This window comes from Podarcis pityusensis (assembly GCF_964106645.2).
Source record: "Podarcis pityusensis genome assembly, chromosome: 12".
Lineage (NCBI taxonomy): Eukaryota > Metazoa > Chordata > Lepidosauria > Squamata > Lacertidae > Podarcis > Podarcis pityusensis.
Window position 1 is genome coordinate 58,785,905 of NC_138037.1, and position 22,258 is coordinate 58,808,162.

General features: G+C 44.1%; 1 protein-coding gene across 1 annotated transcript in view; it reads left to right on the forward strand.

Annotated features, from left to right (window-relative positions):
- The window catches only part of CNTNAP2 (contactin associated protein 2), a 1,044,505-nt gene that overhangs the window by 1,001,881 nt on the left and 20,366 nt on the right, over nucleotides 1-22,258 (forward strand). Inside the window, exon 21 of the mRNA XM_080975740.1 lies at nucleotides 106-199. Within this exon, the coding sequence (XP_080831866.1) occupies nucleotides 106-199 (94 nt within the window). The remainder of the gene's footprint in view (nucleotides 1-105; nucleotides 200-22,258) is intronic.

The following is a 22,258-nucleotide window of genomic DNA, read 5'->3' on the forward strand; positions in this document are numbered from 1 at the left end:
CCCCAAGCAGAAGTGTCGGCTTAGTGAGGGTAACCTCCTCCAGGAAGACCCGGCTGGGTGGCAGCCTTCTCAAAGCCTGGCTTCTTTGCTTTTGTCTTTTTCCAGCTGGACCTCTACCCTGCCGTCACCTACACCCTGCCAGCAGCATCGAGCCTCCAGTTCCACTCATTGAAGTCACTTTTCCTAGGAAAAGTAATAGGTAAGGATCCGTTTTTAAGAGCTTTTGTTTCTTGGTTTGCTTATGGCTGTAGGGTTTAATCAGAGGGTTAGGCCTATAAAGTTATAAGGCCCAGATTATGATTAAATGGCATTTTTAAAAAATCGTGGCTGCTTTGTTCTATCAATTTATTGCAGACCCTTCATTAACTTGAAGTGACTGCTCTGTTGGAATTATAGTGTTATGCAGTCAAACAACTAAAAGGCAGGTGAGTGAAACATCCAGGTGCCCAGGGCTGGAGGCTGGCATTGGAGCATCTGAGTCTTAGGGATTCTGCTGTTCATGTGCTTATTTATTAATTACTATAATTTAATAAATTTGTATACGGCCCTTCATCCAAAGATCACAGGGCAGTTTGCAGCACAAAGTTAATGGGCGGAGATCAGGAGTGGCACAGTCAAAGAGTTGCAAGCAAGTAGCTGTAACAGCAGACTTGTATCCACAGTAAATATCAGGGTTTGGACACTGGCAGGGAAGAGCCCTTTGCAGTTCTGTATCTAACTAGACATGGCACCATCCAGCCTCTGAATTAGATAGGAAATGTATTGTGGTTGGGTCACCGGTGCAATGAAGTCATCACTCCGTGCCAAGACCTGGAGGCTGAGAGTCTGCAATTGCCATGAATGGAACTCCCTCGCTTCACAATATAGTCCTGGGCCTTGTAAGATACACTTTACGGGTGCCTGTGTGCATTTGCTAGAGATGCTTTGAAGTGTTGACTTGCAAGCACTGCTGACCAGCTGATGGCCAGTGATGGCTCTGTGGCCAACAATCAGCTGGCCTTAGTTGCACCAGCACAGCCAAGCAACTTGGATGCAAAGTGCTGGAGGAAGTGCTTGGAATCCAAACCTCTTTCTGTTTAGGGGGGTCTCCTTTTCTGCAGAGACTCCCAAGACTGATTGGGGGCTACAGCAATTCTCTTTAAAGGTGTGCCTCAAAGCATATTTTCAAAGTGTCTTGCTCACTGCCAGGCAGCTTGTTTGCTTGCTTGCTTGTTTTTGTTTGTTTGTTTGATTTACATAACCCCCTCCACCACAAGATCTCAGGGCAGTTCACAAGCTTCATCATGCTGCCAGGTGGATGACAGGTGGGTTTACCTGTGCAGAGTGGGAGAGATAAGATCCAGTTCCCCCCACCCTGTTCTACACCTTGTGCAAGAACCAAGGATGCACTCCCAGGCCCCACTGTGTCAGGCCCTACTGTACGGGAACCCAGCAGTAATATAGAGTGGTGTAGCATGGCGGGGACTGGGGGGGGGGTCCTATGCCCCTGGCAAGAGAGAGGGGGGGCATTTCCCCAAGTCCAATCCGTCATCCCTTATAGCACCCACAAGGCTGGCGTTCCTTTCTTTGGGCTTGAAGGGCATCTCTGGTTGCTTAGCAGTGCTCAGTGTTCATGCCTGTGGGAGTCTGGGGAAAATGCCATTCTAGCATGCAGCTGGCAAGGAACACTCTGCACCCTTTCTTGCCACCTCCTGTCTCCTGTTTCCTTTCTCCCTCGGCCGTGCCAAGAGTATTCCTCATAGTTCATAGACTTTTGCTACATTCATCCAGTATTCTAAGTAGGTTTGTATGAATCACTCTACCCAGCCACGCACACAAACACAAGCAACTCAGTTTATTTATGACTTAGCTTTATATTGTGCATGAAAGATTATGTGGTTGCAAAGATACTGAGCTGTCTCCATAAGCTGCCATTTTGAAAGACACTTCCAGAGGTTTAATGAAACCTTTGGAGAAACTGGAGAGGGAGACAGCAATCCTTGCCATAGGCCTTCCCTGCCACCAGCAAATTTAATATATTTACAGAGATCCCAGGGCTTTCTAAAGCCTGAACTCACAGGAACTCAGTTCCGGCACCTCTCAGGTGGGCGCCATTGCCATTCTAAGGGAAGAAGGGAGGTGTCCATGGTGAGTTCCAGCACCTCTTTTTCTAGAAAAATAGCACTGAGAAAACCCAAGTGGATGAGATGTTGGAAGTTGTTGACTGGATCTCTTGTTTTTTTCCACATTATCTTTTTTTTTTTTGAGCAGCTGAAAGGGGCTCTTGGAGGTATTTTCAGCTGTGGTGCTTGGGGAGGAAGGTTCAGTGATAGACAAATAGCGGGGGGGCCCACTAGGGGGCGCATTGGAAGATGGCCGACAATACCATCTCTCCGACCCACACGGGGTAATTAAGAGGCTGTTATGGGAGTAGGCAGCCTCCCTTGTTGCCCCAAGGAAATGGGGAACACTGCCCTTGCCTGCTGTGCCCATAAATCACCCCCTAATTCAAAAGAAGGGGGTGAGGACCCTAGGCAGAATGCCCCCGTGTGGACATCGGCTCTCCTGGACGCTGTCTCTGATCGCGCACTAGCTGCAGCAATTTGGAATAATTAATTACAAAAGAAGCAAATGCACATATTTCAAGTGAAGAAGGGGAGTGAAGTCTGCTAATTTAAGTGACCTCTGCGAAAGAAGACGACGGGTTGGAGAAACAGGAATATTTTACGATGAAGATACACCAAAGGCTGGGTATGTTGACAACGGGACTGAATGGGGGGGGGACCTTTTTTACTTTCCTTCTATGTGATTTACAAGAACCCATCCTCATTAGAATCGTCGGTTGAACTGACCCAAGCAGGATGATTAAGGTCTGTGTGGAGATAAACTTTAACCAGAAGTATGCTTTATGGAGATCGAGAAGCAATAAGAGCTTTTGGAATGGCGCAGCAATTAATTCGGAGTCGCCATCTTGCCAAAGGATTTATAATCGGGAGGAAGAACGGACTTGTTTTCAGACTGCATTCCTGGTGAATCTCCTCAGAGGTTTTGAGAAAGGAGGCAGATTGGTGAAGATTAATGACGCTAAGACTGTTTTGACGTATGGAAGTGGTGTTATATGGAAAACGTCTGGATATGGCTACTGGATTAAAAAAAAAAATATCCACGCAGGATTACAAAATGTTCTAACCAGCTTGTGGAGACTATCAGAGGTCACAAAGTGAAAGGAAAAATATATGAAAATAACAACAAGAGATGTGGAAAAACAATAAGAAAGGACTGGATAGTACTGTGAACATCATAAGGTTAGATTTGTGGACATTAAAACAGCAGTAAGAAGCAAGAAGTTGATTGGATCCCCTTCGGAACTTGAAATATGGGTACCCCCAACAAAAATTTAAAATTCGGCTGTGTAATTTGGAATTTATGTAATTTGGTTTGATTTGATGTGATTGGTTGGTTGGTTAATAAAAAATTATTCTTAAAAAAAAAGTGATAGGCAAATAGCTTTGAGAGGATTTTCTTTTTTTTAAAAAAATGATATTTATTACTTTTTCACAATTTTCAACACAGCACTACAGAGAAAAAGAAAAAAGAAAGAGAAAACAATACAAATAACAAATCAAGCAAAAACAAACAAAAACAATTTTAAAACAGCTCAGACATTTTCAATATCTTATATTTCATTCTCTTATTTCCAGCGACTTCCTCTCACCTCCTTTTTTGTATTCTACTTCTATTATTTGTTTCAGCAATTCCTTTCCATCTTACTCTGTTTTCTGTTCTATAATTATCTTAACACATTCTTGCCATACTTTTCCTTTAATTTTCTATTAATCTATTTATACTTAATTCCTTATGACATTTCTACTAAAGCCATGTAATTTCATTCCAACATTTTTCTAACAATCCTTAATTTTACAATATTTCTATAAATAGTCTTTAAAGTTTTTCCAATCTTCTTCCACCGACTCTTCACCCTGGTCTCGGATCTTGCCAGTCATTTCCACTAATTCCCTATAGTCCATCAACTTCGTCTGCCATTATCCAACACTTCGGTGTTTTCAAGAAGCAACCATTCTCTCAACCAGCAAAAGGCAGATGGTTCACAACGAAGTTTAAAGGTCTGGCAGGGCAGGTCCACCTCCTTCTTTAGCATCCATCAATATCTTAAGCTTAACTCGAGGCTTCCTGCCCTGCCAAACAACTCTAGGAGCATCCCTCTGCCACCTCCTGAGACCCTCCATCCCATCCAGAGCTTGCAATGTTTGAAACAACAGCAACATCCCCAGCAACACAGCAGCCCCCATCCCCACCACAACGGCTCGGCCCAACAGTAACAACTTCTGATTTGTCCATATTTCCAAATTCCCCTTCTCTTCAATCCAACATCCTTCACGGTTGTCCTTAAGCAGATTCACATTTTTTGGCGGTCATACTAACCCCCAAATACCTCTCTTTCTTAACCAATGTTAGTCCTCCAACTCAGACAGGGCCCTGGTCCCCAAACTCATCAGCTCTTCTCTAAGTTCAATCATAACGAATGTCAGCTTATGTTCATCAAGTTGTCTTTGTATGGATGGGACTCTCCTCTCCAGTTGTACCACCTTAAGTTCAGCCGCAAGGGTTTTTTCCCTGACTTCATCTGCAGTTTGCCGTATCAGAGTAGGTTCCTGTATCAGTTTCTGGGTGATTTCTGAATTGGTATTCAACTTTTGTCCCAACTTATTTAAACTTTCTACAATTAAATCAGTCTCAATATTTGCAGCATCCAATTTCATATTCCTCGCATCTGTTTTCTTATGAAGTTGTTCCAGCGAATCATTTATTTTCAAAAATGCAGCCACTAAGGCCTCCTCTGTCGACATCCCGACTGTTTTTTCCCTTCCGTTTGCCATAACACTTTAGAAATTCAAGGTCAATTCCAAAGTCTCACACTTTTCTTATCTTGCAGCTGAAAATTCCCCTAGCCCAGCTCCTGTAAAGTAACCAATTTCAAGAGCTTCCACTAGGGGAAAACAAGTTGTATTTGTATCAGTCAATATGTCCTCTTTTAAACACAGTTTCAATAAACCGAAGTTAGTTTCAATTTTCAGTTACTTTCCTCCTTTTTTAAAAACAGCCGGAAACAGTAGAAACATTGTATTTCTCTTATTTAGCTAGCTGTCAATGAACGTTCTAAGCGCTGTCAATGAACATTCCAAAAAAAAAAAAAACCCCGGAAAAAAAACGTCAGTCTTACTAGCAGCCCGTTTCCAGGGTCAGAGCGGCGGTATTTTAAGCCTCTTCACTCTCTCCCGCAGGCACACTCAATCCACAACCTCCCCCTCTCTTCTCCTGCCTCCAAGAGGGGGTTTAATGTTCTTCACCGTTGGAAATTTGATCTTTTACAAAAGACCTTCCAGGACTCCAGCTTGCAACTTCGTTGCCTCAGTCTATTTACACAAAGGGAAGGCGGACTTCCTGTTTTGAACCTCCCCGTTAGGATACCAAATTAAACTTTTAGAGATCCAATTCTTCCGTTTCAGCTCTACTCACGGGTAATTACTTTAAAGTCAAATTGTCCACAGGAAAAGGTCAGCGCTCTCCAGCAACAGCTATGCAGCTTCGCTCCGTGAAAGAAGCAGACGATTCGATGCACCGCGCCGCTCACCCCACGTTGCTCCGGAGCCCCAAAAACCGGGGTTCCCCGCGAGTGGGGGAGGCGCAAAAGGTGCCTGCCAAATCCCACGTTCACAGGCTTCTCCCGCCTGTGATTTTAACGGGTCTCCGCCTTCGGCTTTGAGAGGATTTTCATTAAGGAAAACTGTATGGACCAATTTATGCCCCAACCCATGACTGTTGTTTTTTTTAAAGGAAAAGGAAAGGAAAGAAGCATGGCAAGCATCATAGAATTGTCGAGTTGGAGGGGACCCCGAGGGTCATCCAGTCCAACCCCCTGCAATGCAGGAATCTCAGCTAAAGCATTCATGACAAATGGCTATCCAAGCTATGCTTTTAAACCTCCAAGGAAAGAGAGTCCACCACCTCTCGTGGGAGTCTGTTCCATTGCCAAGCAGCTCTTACTGTCAGATAGTTTTTCCAAATGTTTAGTTGGAATCTCCTTTCTTGCAGCTTGAAGCCACAGGTTCGAGTCCTACCCTCCTCCAGAGCAGGTCAAGGACACCTGCATTTGGAACACATCTGAACCTGACCCCATGTCCTAAGAGTGTTTGAAATACAGATAGATCTCTCTATCATATCTATCTATCACTCTAAATGTTTTTTAAACCCACATTGAAATGGATAGCCCACCCAGCCTATCCCCCAAAAGCAGCAGTCTCCATTTTGTCCATTGTGAAATGTTATAACTAAGACTGGTAGCATTTCTCTTGCCCACTTCCTGGGCGAAATTTTGTTTTTTTAAAGATGCAGAGATACCTGAATGCATTCACAGAACAGGAAAAGGGCAGTGGGGGCTTTGAATGAGTGAATGGGGGAGACAACAAAAACCACAAAAGACTTGTGGCTGTATTCCTTCAAGTCTCACTCACTGAGGGAGGCGAAAAGTGGAGGAATGAATATCAGTCACTGACAAAACTAAAGCTGTGTGAACGCTGACCTGTCAAATACATACACAGAAAATTTGGATCTAAACAATCTGCTTGCAATATAGTCCCCCAACAGTAAATGTCTGCTTCTAAAGCCTCCTATTGTTTGGGGAACTAGGAAGCATAAAACAATCTATATGGAGAGACATAGAGGAAGTAATTCAGATATACTTCCCCCAGATCAGTATGTTGACCTTTCCCCCAGTTCCACAGTCCCAAGATTATATTAGCAAGCTGTTCCATCAAGTTCCACGAAACTAGAAGGATTGTTTGAGGATTTTGTGATCAAGAGATCAAGCTACCACATTCCTTAATACATCTGTGTGATTGACACTTATTCCTTCGGATGTGCAAATTTAATTTCTCTCACTCACTCTTTCCTACACACACACACACACCCCTTTTAAATCATTTCATTGGAAATGGACTGTTGTAAACACAACGTCCTAGTTTGCATGCAATTCTAAGCCAAACCACAGCTTGGCACAAATGAGCGCATGTGCTTGTTCCAGGAGGGACAATCCTCTGATCCTGCTGCTTCTACACTGCTGTGAGCTAAGCTATGGTTTGTTATAGCATTACGCTCACGGCTTACCCTGCCCCTGACATCCCATGAGCAGTAAGCCATAAACCATGGCTGCATGCGAGATAGCAGCAGAATTATTGGCCCCCAGCAAAAGATGTGATTGGTCACAGAATGCATCAGTGCTGTGGATACAGCAGCCTGCCTCCTCTGTGGGACGTTTTCTTAACTAAATAAGTATATGTGGGGCAGTACAGTATAGTGGTGAGAATATCAGCCTAGGTCATGGGAGACCAGGCTTCAAATCCCCACTCGGCCATGAAGCCCTCCCCCCCCCCGACCTTGGACCGGTCACCATCCTTTGAACTAACCTACCACAGAGGGTTATTGTGAAAATAAAAGTTGAAAGGCAGGTTCTGTGTTTCTTGGAGGAAAGGTAGAATATTAATGTAATAACCGACTACAACTGAACTGATCACTTTTTAATAATATACAGGCTGGCATCCTAGGCACACCTACTTTGGAGTAAGTCCCTCTGAGTCCCAGGAGACATGCATAGGAATAGGATCCACACTTACAGGGAAGCTCTTTTCACTCCTGCTGTGTTAAGATTTAGGCAGAGGTTTGTCCAGCACAGTGTGGATTGCTCTGCGTATTTCTTGTGTTGTTGTATTACCATGGTATTGTTTGTGTGCCCATCGCCACTGGAAAGAATTGGTCCTAGCTATTTTAAATTTATATATTGATTATGTTGTAAGCCAGATCTGATTTTTCTGCTTCTAAATTCTGATGGATTCTGATGATGCTGCCATTTTTTGCCAAGGGAAATACAGGGCTGGCATTTTGTTGAGAGGCATAGAAAGCTGTGCAGGATATCTTCTGTATTCCCAGTGTCTGTTGGAATATTAGAATTCCTCCTCTCTGCACTAAACACAGACAGTTTTGTTGGCCAAACTATCGTTTTGTTGTCATTTCTGCAGAGTTGCTTGTGGGAGCACCATTTAACATGTTAAAGAGGTCTCATTTTCAGTGGCGTAGCGTGGGTTGTCAGCACCTGGGGCAAGGCAAGTAATTTGCGCCCCCTAACCCGTGGATTTGCGCCCCCTAACCCGTGGATTTGCGCCCCCTAACCCTACCCCCCAGATGTTGCGCCCGGTGTGGCCGGCCCCCCCTGCACCCTCCACGCTACGCCACTGCTCATTTTCCTTTCCAGTGGCAGAGAAAAGAGGACTGTTTGAAGTGGCAGAGGAGGCCTTGTTGCAGGATACTTTAACAAAGCCCTTCCTTGAGAAGGAAGCTGAGCCATGCAGTGAAAAACAGGCAGGTGGACATGACACAATCAGACCCTTCAACTACAGCTCATAATTTGTGATGCCTTTCTACCTGTGCTGCTTTGCCAAAGTGCAACAAATGTCCTTTCTTTCGCCTGGGTCTGCAATTTTCCTGGGAATGTTTGTCTTTCTCCTTTTTGTCCATTAAGAAGCTCTCAGAATCACTGCCTTCCCCAGCTGTCTTTATGTGGTTTAGCCCGATCCCTTGCTTTTTCTTCTTCATTAGTTTGTAAACACTTTTTCTGTTGCAAAGAGCCACGGAAACATGGGGCTGTGGTAAGAAGGCACAAATGAAAGAGGGGGCTAAAAAAACCCTTGCTGTACTCGAGGCAAGCGGGGCCCCTTCATGTTTTGTTTGTGGGGAGGGCACAGGGAGGAAGAGAGCGTCTAAGGATTCTGCCCCCAAAACAGGGTAGCTAAAGAAAGTGGAACCCAAGTAGGCAGAAAACTCTACGTAGTGGAGACTAAAGACTAGAAGGATCATATTGATTTGAACTCCTCAGCCAGTTCTTTGAAGGTAGACTTTTAGTATTTTTCAAACCATTATCTAAATTACGTCACTACTGACATGGTTCAGCTAAGAGCCTTCCCTCCCCATTCAGTTCCTGCTCACTGTCAAAGAGTTCTTACTTCTTTTGAAAAAGCCTTTGTAGGCATCACCGATTTTTTGCTTCTGCTGAACAGATTATGGTGGGAGGATGCAAGACAAAAGAGTCTGTGGCTGATAAGGGCCGGAGACAAAAATTGCATGGGCTGTGCAAAACTGCCGCTTCCTTGCATGCCTCCAGTATACTGCCTTTCCACTTGAACCACGACACACCCAAGGAATTCAGAGAGAGAAATCACAAACTAAACAACTCTGTGTGTAGGTTTATGATTCATGAAACAGAGACTGAAATCCAAATATCTCATTGTCGGAGTTCTGTTGAGACTGCAGCAGCGCAAGTCTACACATAGTTTCCCTCATGGACTTTTTCAGAAATATTTGGATTGCTTGGCTTTGAGATACTGAGTTGCTCAAGTCATTATTATCTTGGCATTGTATACATTATTTAAGATTAAATGAATTAGAAGTTGTTGAAACGCTGTACGTTGTTGTAAATGAGTTTTTGTAAACCTACACACTGAGTTGTTTAGTTTGTGATTTTCCACGTGAACTATCATGTATGGTGCCAGTCACGATCAGTCCTGCTTTTCAACGTTTCCATGATGCATTACAAATAGAAGCTCAAGGTTTTCTTTAGCTCCATTCTGCTTCCCCACCGAAAGGCCTCCTCTTGTACAGGGTGAGTGTATCTGTATCCACGGGGCCTTTTTTAAAGGACTCACCCTGTAATTCCCTGAAAATAAATTCAAGGGCACTGAGCACAGCAGCAGAACCATCAATATGGAATGAAGAGATTTTACCTTCCCACAATTTACATGCATATTCGGTGCAAACTAATTAAAGGGTAAAGATCAAAACTTGAAAAAGTGTTCATTTACATAGAGTATGCAGCAAGAATATCCTGATTTTAAAAGGAACAATGCACTTATGCAGGTGAGCAGTTTAACTTAACTGTATCTCCGTGTGCATTTGTAGCTGGATTCAGGACTCCTACTCGATCTCTCATCATCTTTGGATACCAACAATCCCCTGGACCATCTGTGGGAGATGGGGATCAGGGGCAGTGTTCTGCAGGACTTCCAATAGTAGCTCCCTGGACGATTCCAGAGGATATCATTTGGCAAATGTTTCTCAGCCCCATAGTGCAGGGCACTAGATTGTCTCCAGTGCTACTGAACATCTATATGAAGCCACTGAGAGTGATCATTAGGATATCTGGAGTGAGGTGCCATCAATATGCTGATCTCTGTAACATTTTATTCAAAGTGGTTGTACAGGTCCTGGACCAGTCTGATAAACCAAGTGAATCATGGAAAGACAAAAGCTCTGGGTGTGAGCAGATTCTGGACTGGAAGACCAGTCAGTTCTCTGCAGGGAGTTGCACTGAAGGAGCAGAGGTGCAGTCAGGGAGTACTCCTGGATCTAGCTCTGTCGCTGGAGGGCGGCACAGGGGTTCTCAGTCGTGCCATTTACCCACTTTGGCTGGTAAGGCAACTATAGTCATTTGTGGATCAGGGTAGCTTGACCACAGTTGTCTCTGTAGGAGCAACCTCAGGGTTGTACTACTGCAATGCACTGTATGCAGAGCTACCCTTGGGCTTGGTGGAGAGGCTACAGCTAATGCAGAATGGAGTAGCTAGGCTGCTTGTAGGGGAAACTGCTGCCAGGATACTACCGTCTGTGGGATCTGAACTTGCCAACAATTGATTACTGCACCAGGTTCAAGCTTTTTTGTATGGTGGAGCCACAGAATATGCACATTAACTTACACGGATTCAACTATATGCACTCAGTAAAAAAAAAAAGGGTGGGTGACCAGCAAAAAAACCCAACAACCCCAAGACAGATGATCCCACTTACTATTTCACACAGCCAGAGACCTAGGAGTGAGTGTGAATCCCTCGCTGGGTGCAATGTGTGTTCCTTCACACAACATGGCCCCTAAGTGCAAGCCACTTACCTGTGCGTCCTCTGATGCTCGGTCAAAGAGACAGCAATTCACATCAGGGAGAGGGATCTCTGGAGCTTTCAAGGACCCGCTGTGATCAACCATCTGCACATTTTGAGGATAAAGTCTCGTACTTCAGAGTGACTTTGATTCTGCTGTTTTTGTAGTTCTAACTGAAGTACCCAGTGCCAAAATCTGGGATGTGTCATGGGATCATTGTCAATTTACGCAGCCTGGTGTGGACAAGGTACTTGTGGCTATTTGCCCAACTGCATGTCCTCTTGAGCCACATCACTTGGTTCACGAAATCTAGCAGAGGGGGTTGTTGGTTGGGTCCACAGTACTGTTAATGATTCATTGCACGAGGGACTGGCCCCTCTCACCTTGAAAGAGACAGTGGGACAGCCACTCCTAAAGAAACTGGCCCTGGACCCTTCGGTTAGGTCAGTCAGTCAGATTTATTTGTTAGAAACCGTTGGTCATCACAACAATACAAACAGTATAGAAGTATACTTTACCACAGGTGGTCCCAGCCCACAAGACCCCATGTTGTACAATGAAATTCTCCCTGATCCTTTGAGCTGCTAAGGTGAATGCATAAGCCTTATCTGTACAGTGGTACCTCGGGTTAAGAACTTAATTCGTTCTGGAGGTCTGTTCTTAACCTGAAACTGTTCTTAACCTGAAGCACCACTTTAGCTAATGGGGCCTCCTGCTGCCGCTGCGCGATTTCTGTTCTCATCCTGAAGCAAGGTCTCATCCTTAACCCGAGGTAATATTTCTGGGTTAGCGGAGTCTGTAACCTGAAGCGTATGTAACCTGAAGCATATGTAACCTGAGGTACCGCTGTATTGTATTTATTGCCATCCATCAACAAACAGATTTTCTCCCCATTATTCAAAAAGGAAGCTCTCTGGAGAAACTACTTTGATAAATCTGTCTAAAGGGGAGGGAGTATGAGAGTTGAACTAACTACCAGGTGGTTGTAAATACCAGAGAGGGTTGTGGTGGGACCAATGCAGGCATTCTGGAATGACACAGATTATCTAGACCCATGGGACTAAACCAGCCTTGGCAACCTTTCACCAAAGGTAGTAGGAGGCTACAGGGCTTTGGAACCTACCTTATGTGACCTTGTCCAGGCAGTACCTAGGGGGAGGCTGCCACAAGGCCCCATTTTATCCCCAGTACTATTTAATATCTATATGAAGCTGCTGAGAGCAAGAGCTTTGGGTGAAGTGCCATCTTGAGCCTTGATGACACAGGTGTATTTTCCACAGCAGCTGAATCAGGGGAGGCCTGGACCGGTGCCTAGATGCAGGGATAGGCTGGATGAGGGGAAACAAGCCGAGCCTGGATCCCAGCCAGACAAAGGTGCTGTGGGTGCCTGGTTCCCACCACGTTGAAGAAATGGCCCATTGTTGCCCTGGATGAGGCCGCTTTCCTGCCAAAGGAGCAGATTCACAGTCTGCGGTGCTTCTGGATCCAGCATTGTCCCTGGAGGCCCAAGGAGGCCCAAGGATGTCTTCAAGCATCTTTTGCCACTTTCAGCTGGTAGGACAGCTGCGGCCATTCCTGGACCAGGGTAGCTTGACCATGGTAGTCCAGGCACTGCTGTGACCTCTGTATGGGGCTTTCTTTGCAGTTAGTGAAGATTCCTGCAGCATGGTTGCTGGCAGAAGTGAGACCATGTCGGCGTATTACACCTCTTCTCAGAGATTTGCACTGACTGCCAAGTTGTCACCTGGTCAGATTTAGAGTGCTCCCGTTAGTGTATAAAGCCCTTAACAGATTGGGACCAGTCTACCTTGGGAATTGTCTTGCCCCACATATGCCTAGTCAATTGCTTCAGTCTGCAGAACTGGCACTTTTACAGGGGCCACACAATGGCTGTTCTGTGCTTGCAAGGAATAAATCCTGCAAAATATTCTGAACTTTAAGCTAGGAGGGGAGCTTGTTGGAAGCAGACCCACATGCCTTTTCTGGAAATGCCCTGCAAAATACTTTGGAATTGCATGTGGCTCGAATCAGCCTGCTCTGCTCCATCCAGCAGCAGCAGCAGCAGCAGCAGCAGCAGCAGCAGCTTTTCATAGAATTGCAGAGTTGGAAGGGACCCCAAGGTCATCTGTCTTTTAATGAATGAATGCAGGGAAATGGTTAATACAGACTTTGTTGCAACACCTACACAAGCCACCCATCGTTTCCCCTCCCAACTCAAGTCATAAATGCAGAAAGATTAAGTAAAAACTAGATATTTATTATAGAAAGAAACTCCCACTGCTTCTGTGCTATTTCTCTCTAGCAAGGTCAAAAAACGAATACAGTACTAGCCCAAATATCAAAAGATCCTCAAAGTAGAAGACACATCCTGTTGCTTCTCCTGTTACCAGAACATGCTACAAGCTTTTAGAAGATCTGGCCTTCAAGGAAACAACTCGGGGCATGCTCAGAACGGATGTCTTATTCAGATAGGCTACCCTCTGGCGCAGCAGCTGAATTGCCCTCCTAAGGACAGAGGGAGTGGGAATCTGCCCAGCAGGGTCTGGAAAGCTGGCTGTCCGAATATTCAAATGTCTGCCACATGTTTTTCTACCTAGAGAAAAATGGGAAGGAGCTGTTTGCCATAGCCCTACTTTTTGATTAGGATTGGTGGCATGTTGCAGGAAATGGATTGGCTGAGAAGAGATTTACTGAAATGTCTCCAGGAGCATCACTCAGTTTAAATGGAAGTATAAAAAATGTGTGGGACAGAAAAGAGTGTGTTACTCTGAGATGATGATGATGATGACTGGCAGGGTAGGGTGTTAAAAATAGCCCTCACTTGGAGGGCTGTGACCCAGTAGTCCCAGTGGAACAGGGGTTCCACTACTCCATGGGTTTGTAGCCAGAGTTAATTCAGCCTTGGAGGCGGGGGTCTCGGGTCACTGTTTATTCATATTTTGACCTATTTGCAATATATTGATTTAAACCCCAATGCATGCCGCAAGTCTTCAAGATGAGGTGAGGTAGAAAGGGCAGCAAAATATTGTTAAAGACAAAGGACTCTATATTTTCTGTATCAGCCAATAAAGGCAGAACCTCAGGAAGGTCTGAAAGAGTTTGGTGATGCAGCATGAAATCTTGCTTTGAGAATCAAGTCCAGCTCCCTTCAGGTGCTGGGAAATGGAGGTCCCTAAAGCCACAACGTTTGTTGCTCAGACAGAGCCATCAATATCAATCAGAACAGTTGCCAGCAAGGAGCTTTTTATTATGCCTAGGGAGAAGAGGAGAAAAACTTATTAATATGCCAGGAGGGTAATAAAAATAATAAGCATCAACATTTCCCCCTTCAAGCTTATCTTTGGCAGCACTTGTCTCAAACATCTCATGGCACAGGGTGCCATTTGCCATTTGCATGCAGAAACACGTCACAAAAGTTCTGGAGGGCTTATTAAGCCCTATGTTTGTTAATGGCAAGGAAGAGAAAGATTAGCATCATAAACCACTGATTTGCCCAGTTCACATTTAGAAACAACCTGGTCACTCTCCTATGTGCCCTGGAAGCCACAATTGGTCCCAGACTCAGCACCCAAGATTTGAAGAGGCGCTCACTTTCTCTGTAGTGGTGCCTCTCTTGGAGTCAGACTAAACTACACATGACATGCGTCACCTGGCTTTCCCTTGAGGGTAGGATATACTCAGTGTGGGGGGAGCCACGTTGGGACAAATTGTTGTTTTTGAAACAGGGTGGTATGTCTGGGCACACCTTGCATACACCTAGCAATGCTACCCACAGGGCCATCTTTACCTGGGGGTGCAAGGGGTGTGGTAGACCTAGGCACCGAATTCTGGTGGGCACCAAATGTATTGGCGGCAGTGAAAAGCAATAGAGCAAAAGACCTTGCCCCCCTCCTCTGTCGCTCTGTTACTCTGTAGCGTCAAATATTTCTGATGAGTCAGGAAGCAAAAGCAACTATCTCCGCTGCGTCGTTGTTACAGGCGATTTTCCTCCCCCCAAAAAAGCTCAACAACTTTGAGTTGGTTCCCCCTAAAAAAATGGGGGCGGCTAAACTAAATTTGGGGGCATTGGGTGGCTCTTTGTACCCTGGTGGCACATATGCTAAAGATGGCCCTGGCTACCCATGAGATTATGGCTCTGGCAAACACAAAGCTCAGATGGTACCCAATACAGTGGTACCTCGGGTTAAGAACTTAATTCGTTCCAGAGGTCCGTTCTTAACCGGAAACTGTTCTTAACCTGAAGCACCACTTTAGCTAATGGGGCCTCCTGCTTCCACCGTGCGATTTCTGTTCTCATCCTGAAGCAAAGTTCTTAACCCGAGGTACTATTTCTGGGTTAGCGGAGTCTGTAACCCGAAGCGTCTGAGGTACCTGAGGTACCACTGTATTTCCTTCTCCACCAGCCCCTCTCCACAATTTGGGAATCAAGACATTACATGTTTACATACATTAGTAACTAAAAACTTGATAATAAATTTTCATAAACATGGAAGTATTTGTTGTCGAGGGAGATGTTTTTTTTAAGGACTGGGGTGGTGAGCATTTCAGCTTCGACTACCTTGAAGGTTCATGAAAGTTCATGCTACAATAAATTGTGTCCTGAGAAATCTTAACCATTATGTTGTTTTTGCTGCAGCAGAGGAACATGGCTTCGTCTCTGGATTTCCATTCTGATTACTCCTTTGTTCTCTTCTGCACTTAATGCATTTCTTCAGAAAGCAGTAAAGCATCCGACCAAAGCGAAATAAAGGGCTCAGGGCGGCAGGAAGCAAATCTATCATGCCAAGACGTAGCATTTCTCTTCTTACCAAGAGACTCTCAGAAACTCCAAATCAACAGAAGTAGCCAATTATTGCTAAATTAAATTCACATTTTATGTTCACTGCATGCCAATTATGCTACCGATAAAACATTGATAAAAGCATTGAGGCAGCCCTCCAAGTGGTATAGAAATCGGGGGGGGGGGTATTTTCCAGCCTTTTCTTCCATTCACACAGATACTTGGAGATCTGCATTTAAAGACTTTTGCAAACTTCTCCGAAAAAGGCTTGTCCATATTTCTATTTTACTGCCAGGATCCTTGTTCCAGCGAATGCACCTCTGTGCAGGATGCTGTGTTCCACGTCTACTGCCAGAGGAGCCTGCCTCCGTATTCCAGTTGCTTCTTGGGAACTGCAAGGGAGGAGAAGGCTCTTGTCCTCAGGTCCTGCTGTCTGACTTGCCAGAGGCTTCTGGGTGGCCAATGTGGAAAGCGGAGGCTGCCTCAGATGCGCCTTTGACCTGACCCAGCAGGGCTCTCCACGTGTTCTTACACAAGCTCCTAGAGCTCAGAGGAAGCTGTGTGTTGTTCTCCTTGTGTGCTGCTTGCGTGTATCTAGGTCAGTTAGAACACAACCCCACACTTGTTGCATCCTGTGATGCCGCTGCGTCTGCAACCCTCATTAAAAACAGCAGGCCGACCCTGTCTGAATCTACTCTGTGTAATTGACTTTTAGCAATGTGTGAAACTTTGATTTCCTGAAGGAAAATCATGGACTTTCTCAGGGCAATTTCAATTCTTTTTCTACCGAAGTGTTTTCTCCCCTGCCCCTGAAATGGTTATAGGTCTCCTGCAGCCGTTAATTCTACCTTTAAATTAATTTTGTAATTCAGCAAACTCTTATTTCAGGAAATACATAAACTTGATAAAGAGCTACAACAGAAATATTTTGGACAAGTGAAAAAAGAGTGAGTGTGCAGCTGCAAGCAACCAGCTTAGCATTTTCAAATAGTTTGTATGTAGACCATGATTATTTTTGGAAGTTTGGTCCTCGAGTGCTTCTTGGAACCCTGTTGGCATTTCAAAATAAAACTAACAGTACAACAAAGCAAAATGCTTATTCTCAAAGATACATTTATACTCTGCGATAAGGTATCCCCATGTATCTATTAGGAGATGAGGATGAGGATGATGGTGATGATTTTATTATTTGTATGCCGCCCATCTGACTGGGTTGCCCCAGCCATTCTGGGCGGCTCCCAACAAAATATTAAAAACACAGTAAAACACCAGTGATTAAAAACTTCCCTAAACAGGGCTGCCTTCAGGTGTCTTCTAAAAGTCAAAAAGTTGCTGGTTGCTTTGTTGTTAATAGCAGCCTTAACTAAATATCAAAATTGGCAGTTTATATTAGATAAAAGGGCTGTTGTTTCTGTTCATATTCTAAATCTTATGACATCAAGGAATAATAATTCTGCTTTGAGATCTGTTTGTAATTAGGTAGCTGAGGAAATAGAAGTGGGGACCAGTTAATGGATCATTAGGGGTGGTAAATAAGGATATTGACTGATTATGTGTGACTGACATCTAGTAATTTGCAGAGCAGCAGGTTCAGCAGGTGGCCCAGCGTGTGGGAGAGAGCAGCAGTTATTGTCATACTCTTACCTTTCGGTTGTTGAAATTTCATTTAGTTTGTGTGAGCCTATACACGGTAATTTATTATATCTGTATCCTGACTTTCATTCAAGGGGGATCTCCCAGTAAGAGCCAGGCCTTGAGCAATGCTGCTTTGCTCTGGCAGGTGCCTATAGCATCCTATGCCTTCAGGGCTCATTCCAGGTCATTGTTTTGCTTCTGCATATCAAGATTATATCATGATTGCTCACATTTTGAATTAGCAACTTCAATTTTTGTGCAAACTTTTATATGCAAGGCCCCAGTGTGACTGAAGGTAAATAACCCCTTTAACAAATCAGAAAGAAACAGATAAATAATTAAAATAATGCACTAATAAAAGTATACCAGAACAAATATAAAGGTTGTCAACCTTTATAGAGTTATCCGTCAAGGATAATGATGCTGAATATTTATTCATATTTCCACAAAATGCTTCTATTTACCAGTAGTCTCTTGAATTTTTATCACAACTTTTTCCCATATTTGAGTATAGTCACTTGGCTTATTTCTCTCACACAACATAATTTAATAAATTGATGACAATAACTTTTATGGTTTATTCTTTCAAATAGGTTTTTAAAAAATCTTAATCCATGCCTTTGACTTCTGAGCTAATTATTTTAAAAATATCTATTTAAAAGTATTTAAATAAGTCAAATCTTCCTCCCTTCAGCTTTTCCCTCTTCTAGGCAAGAGATTTGTCAGGTTTATGCTCAATCCAAACAAAATAACATAATTCTAATATAATCTCTTAACTGTTCTTCTTGCCTCATTATCATATTCTTAATCTGATTTAGGATTTTAACTTCTGATATTTTAAAGTACAGTTGCAGTTTTTTCTTGATTTTCTTGTTTTCTTTGAGAATTTTGTTTTGTTTTTTACAATCAAACAGCATATAATTTTTATGAAATAAATAAATATTGTTTAACAGCAGGTCCCATTCAACAGGACTTTATTGTGAGTAAAGTTGCTTAGGAGTGTGGTCTTAAATAGGAAGATAAGAAACTAATGGAGCAGAATTCATTAATTTAAAGAGTCTCCAGTTTACAGCCTAAGGTTACATTTTCACTAAATGTGCCTGCTGGTTTGCATTAGTTAGTGATATTGAAAGGTCTGTATTATTGTCAGCAAGCTATTGAAAATGTGTTTCCATTGCATACTGCAATTAAATATGATCCAATTGTCCCTATCTTCAAAGTTCCATCCCTATTTTTTGCAACCTCTCCTTCATAAACCCCTATACTAGCTTTTGAGGAGATTTGGAAGGCGGTTTTTGAAAATAGTGACAAATCGTTCCTGTTAAAAAATTGTAGAGACTAAGTTGTGTGTGCTCCAATTGTGTGCAGTGCTAAAATACAAGGTTTTATGGGACCACAAAGTGTTGGGTTTTTTTCATTAAAAAAAAGCAGAAGATCTCTGTCATACTAAATGTTTCCAGTTGAGAGGGATGTTGGTACATTTAGTTTCTGGTTTAAACTCAGTTGTATGCTGGATTATCTTCCAAGGTTCAGTATGCACAAACATTCTCAATTAATTTTTACTAGATGAAATACTTAGTAAACAAAAATGCTCAATTCATGGTGGTTGGTTGGTTGCTTTAAAAGCATCTGCAAACTGCTAACAAGGTGTCAGGGATAATTTTATGTTAAAAGAAGAGTTCTCTTTGGCCACTATTAACTCAGCACTCTGGTGTGCATCCTATGGGCTGTGGAAAATAATCTTTTGGATATGAGGCCAAACTTAGCCTTGTTCAGATTTTAACAATATGCCCTCAGTACTTCAAAATGTCTTTTACTTAAAAATTCAAAAATTTGAATTTGTGCAGAGGAGATAGCTGAAGACATTCCACATTATCTGAAATAATACAGTAATATATATCATGTATAGAACAGATTCCTTCTTCAACTTTCAGACACTGAGAATATCAGTCACATTATCAGAAAAAAAATAATTATGTTCTTACTATTATCCAATGAACTGTATTAAACACCAATGAAAGCTAACCTTCAAGCATGTGAACCACATTTCCATGTTGAGAAACACTTCATTTTTGTTGCTTCATGTTAACAAGAGCCAACATGTGAAATATGATTGTGTTTCATTGTTCCTTTTTTAAACAGCAGCCATAGGAAAGCAGTAAGGATTGGGACCATTGTATGTAGGAATGTTTTATGCTGCAGGCCTAATGAAAATCCCCTCCAGCCCCACGGAGCTTATGGGGCTTTTCTCCTGCTGCAGGCAGTATCCCTCTGGGGAGCAACTGTTGTCAGGCCAAAGCAAATGTGGAAGTGTTAAACCCCCCCCCTTCCTTATTAACCATGGTTCTGAGCCCCCCACAGCTGCCACTTAAGTAAATAAGAGACATATGTGAGAAATGCGATGGCCATTTCACCTCCCATTTAGCTCGACTATCTATCCTCTGAGCGTCTACTATACGTACTCTGAAGGTTGGCTATCAACAAATTCCAGCATAACTCTCTTTTATGCAGTATGGCCTCTTGGCTGCTTTGTTTTATTGATCAGGGTTACCTGTGATTTTGTTTTGCTAACAAAACTAACTAATAAACATATTGCATAAGTTATAGCCCTGGCTTTAACTTTTTTCAAAAGTGTAAAAAGAAGTCATGAGAGTGGCTACAGTTGCCATTCCTTGGGTTTGTCCCCTCTCCTCCGCCCCATGTTATGGCTCGGAGAGAGGGGGTGAATCCTGTCCCGCGGGCGCAAGTATGAAACTGCAAACACCTAAGGAAGCGCATGATGCGCAGCGCAGCCGAGGCTTCTTTGGAAAGGCTGGAAAGACACCCGAGAACAATGTTGTGCTGGTACATCCTTAGCCAACAGGAGGCACAGGCCTTTTTTGTGTTTTTCAGTCCATGTTGGGGGACACTGTTCTAGGAGAAATGCCAACTGCAAACAGAAGAGCTTTTAGCAATATCAAGTGCTGGACCCACAGGCTGCTCTTATGCTGGGGCCATGAGACTCCGTGTTGGCAAGTATACAAAACCATCCCTGATGTTCTTTGGGGGGAGGTGGAGACTCAGGTGTGCCGCTTGGAGTTGCTGCACAGCCGCCTCCTGCGAAGGCAACACACTTTGGCTTCCTGGTCCGGATCCAAGACCCAAAAGTTGTTGTTGTTTAGTTGTTTAGTCGTTTAGTCGTGTCCAACTCTTCATGACCCCATGGACCAGAGCACGCCAGGCACTCCTGTCTTCCACTGCCTCCCACAGTTTGGTCAAACTCATGCTGGTAGCTTCGAGAACACTGTCCAACCATCTCGTCCTCTGTCGTCCCCTTCTCCTTGTGCCCTCCATCTTTCCCAAGGTGGCCAATGTCTTGGAGCCTCAGCTTCAGGATCTGTCCTTCCAATGAGCACTCAGGGCTGATTTCCTTCAGAATGGAGAGGTTTGATCTTCTTGCAGTCCATGGGACTCTCAAGAGTCTCCTCCAGCACCAGAATTCAAAAGTATCCATTCTTCGGCGATCAGCCTTCTTTATGGTCCAGCTCTCACTTCCATACATCACTAGTGGGAAAACCATGGCTTTAACTATGCGGACCTTTGTTGGTAAGGTGATGTATCTGCTTTTTAAGATGCTGTCTCGGTTTGTCATCGCTTTTCTCCCAAGAAGTAGGCGTCTTTTAATTTCGTGACTGCGGTCACCATCTGGAGTGATCGTGGAGCCCAAAAGTAGGCATCCCCAAAGGCAGCCCTCCAGGTGTTTGGGGACTGTCTGCAGTTCCCATCATCCCTGACCACTGTTAGCTAGGGATGATGGGAGTTGTAGTCCCAAAACATCTGGCGAGCCGAGTTTGGGGGTGCCCGTCCAAAAGGGACCCCGACGGGTAGCTGGGCGAGAGAGAGAGAGAGGAGCGAGATCCGCTCCACGTCTTTCTGTTTGCCTCTCTCGCCACATTTGGCTGTTAGAGATAGTATCCCCCGGTTGCGGAGTCGACTCCGGGTTTTGCACGCGCTCCTCACCTGCCTTTCTCCGGGGCGGGGGGGGCGGGGGGGCGGCGATTGGCTGCAGCCCGACAGGCAGCCGGCATCCCCGCCGCCCACAAAAGGAGACGCGGAGGAGCCCGAGGCGGCGGCGGCGGCGAGGCGAGGCGAGGCCGGGACAGGTAACTGCCGGGGGGCCTCCGGTTTCTCAGGTGCTCGTTTTCCCGGGCGGAAAGGTCAGTCCTGGGGCTGTGGCTGGAGTTGCCTTTTTCACAGCTTCTCCCAGTGAATCTCCATTCCCAAAGGCTGCCTCAGTCAGTCAGCAAAAAAAAAGGGAGCCGACTGGGACATTAGACTGATAAATTTGTTATTGCACGAGCTGCCAAATAATTCTGTTTTATGTCAATAAATGACGCTGATTCATACAAGCAACAGCTGTATCGGCGGCGTATCTGATCTTTCCTTAAGGTGCATTACCTCCCGTTGAGTTTTTAATTTTTCGGAGCCCAGTCTGTGATCCCTCATGTTGGCAAGAAACAAAAGGAGCCCGTGGGTGCTGCTCCTCGCCAGCAAGCCTGTCGCCTTCCCCTATTTATTTATTTATTGTTTGTGTGTGTGAAGGTTCTATAAGAACTTGACAAACACTGGCTAGTTTTGTGATCGCAAAATGGTGGGTTATCCTATTTTTATTGGATATTCCGTTAGGACTTAAAGAGGATTTAATGGCACATACAATGAAAGATAAAGAGAAAATAGGAAAAGCTCCTCAACTAAGAAATGTGAAAGAAAGGAGTCAGAGCTGCCAAGAGAATATCTAGCTGAGATAACAGAAAGTAAAAGTCTGGGCGTTTTTAGATCCAGGTTTAACAAATTACAGCCTAGCTTTTGTTGTTGTTCATTTGCTT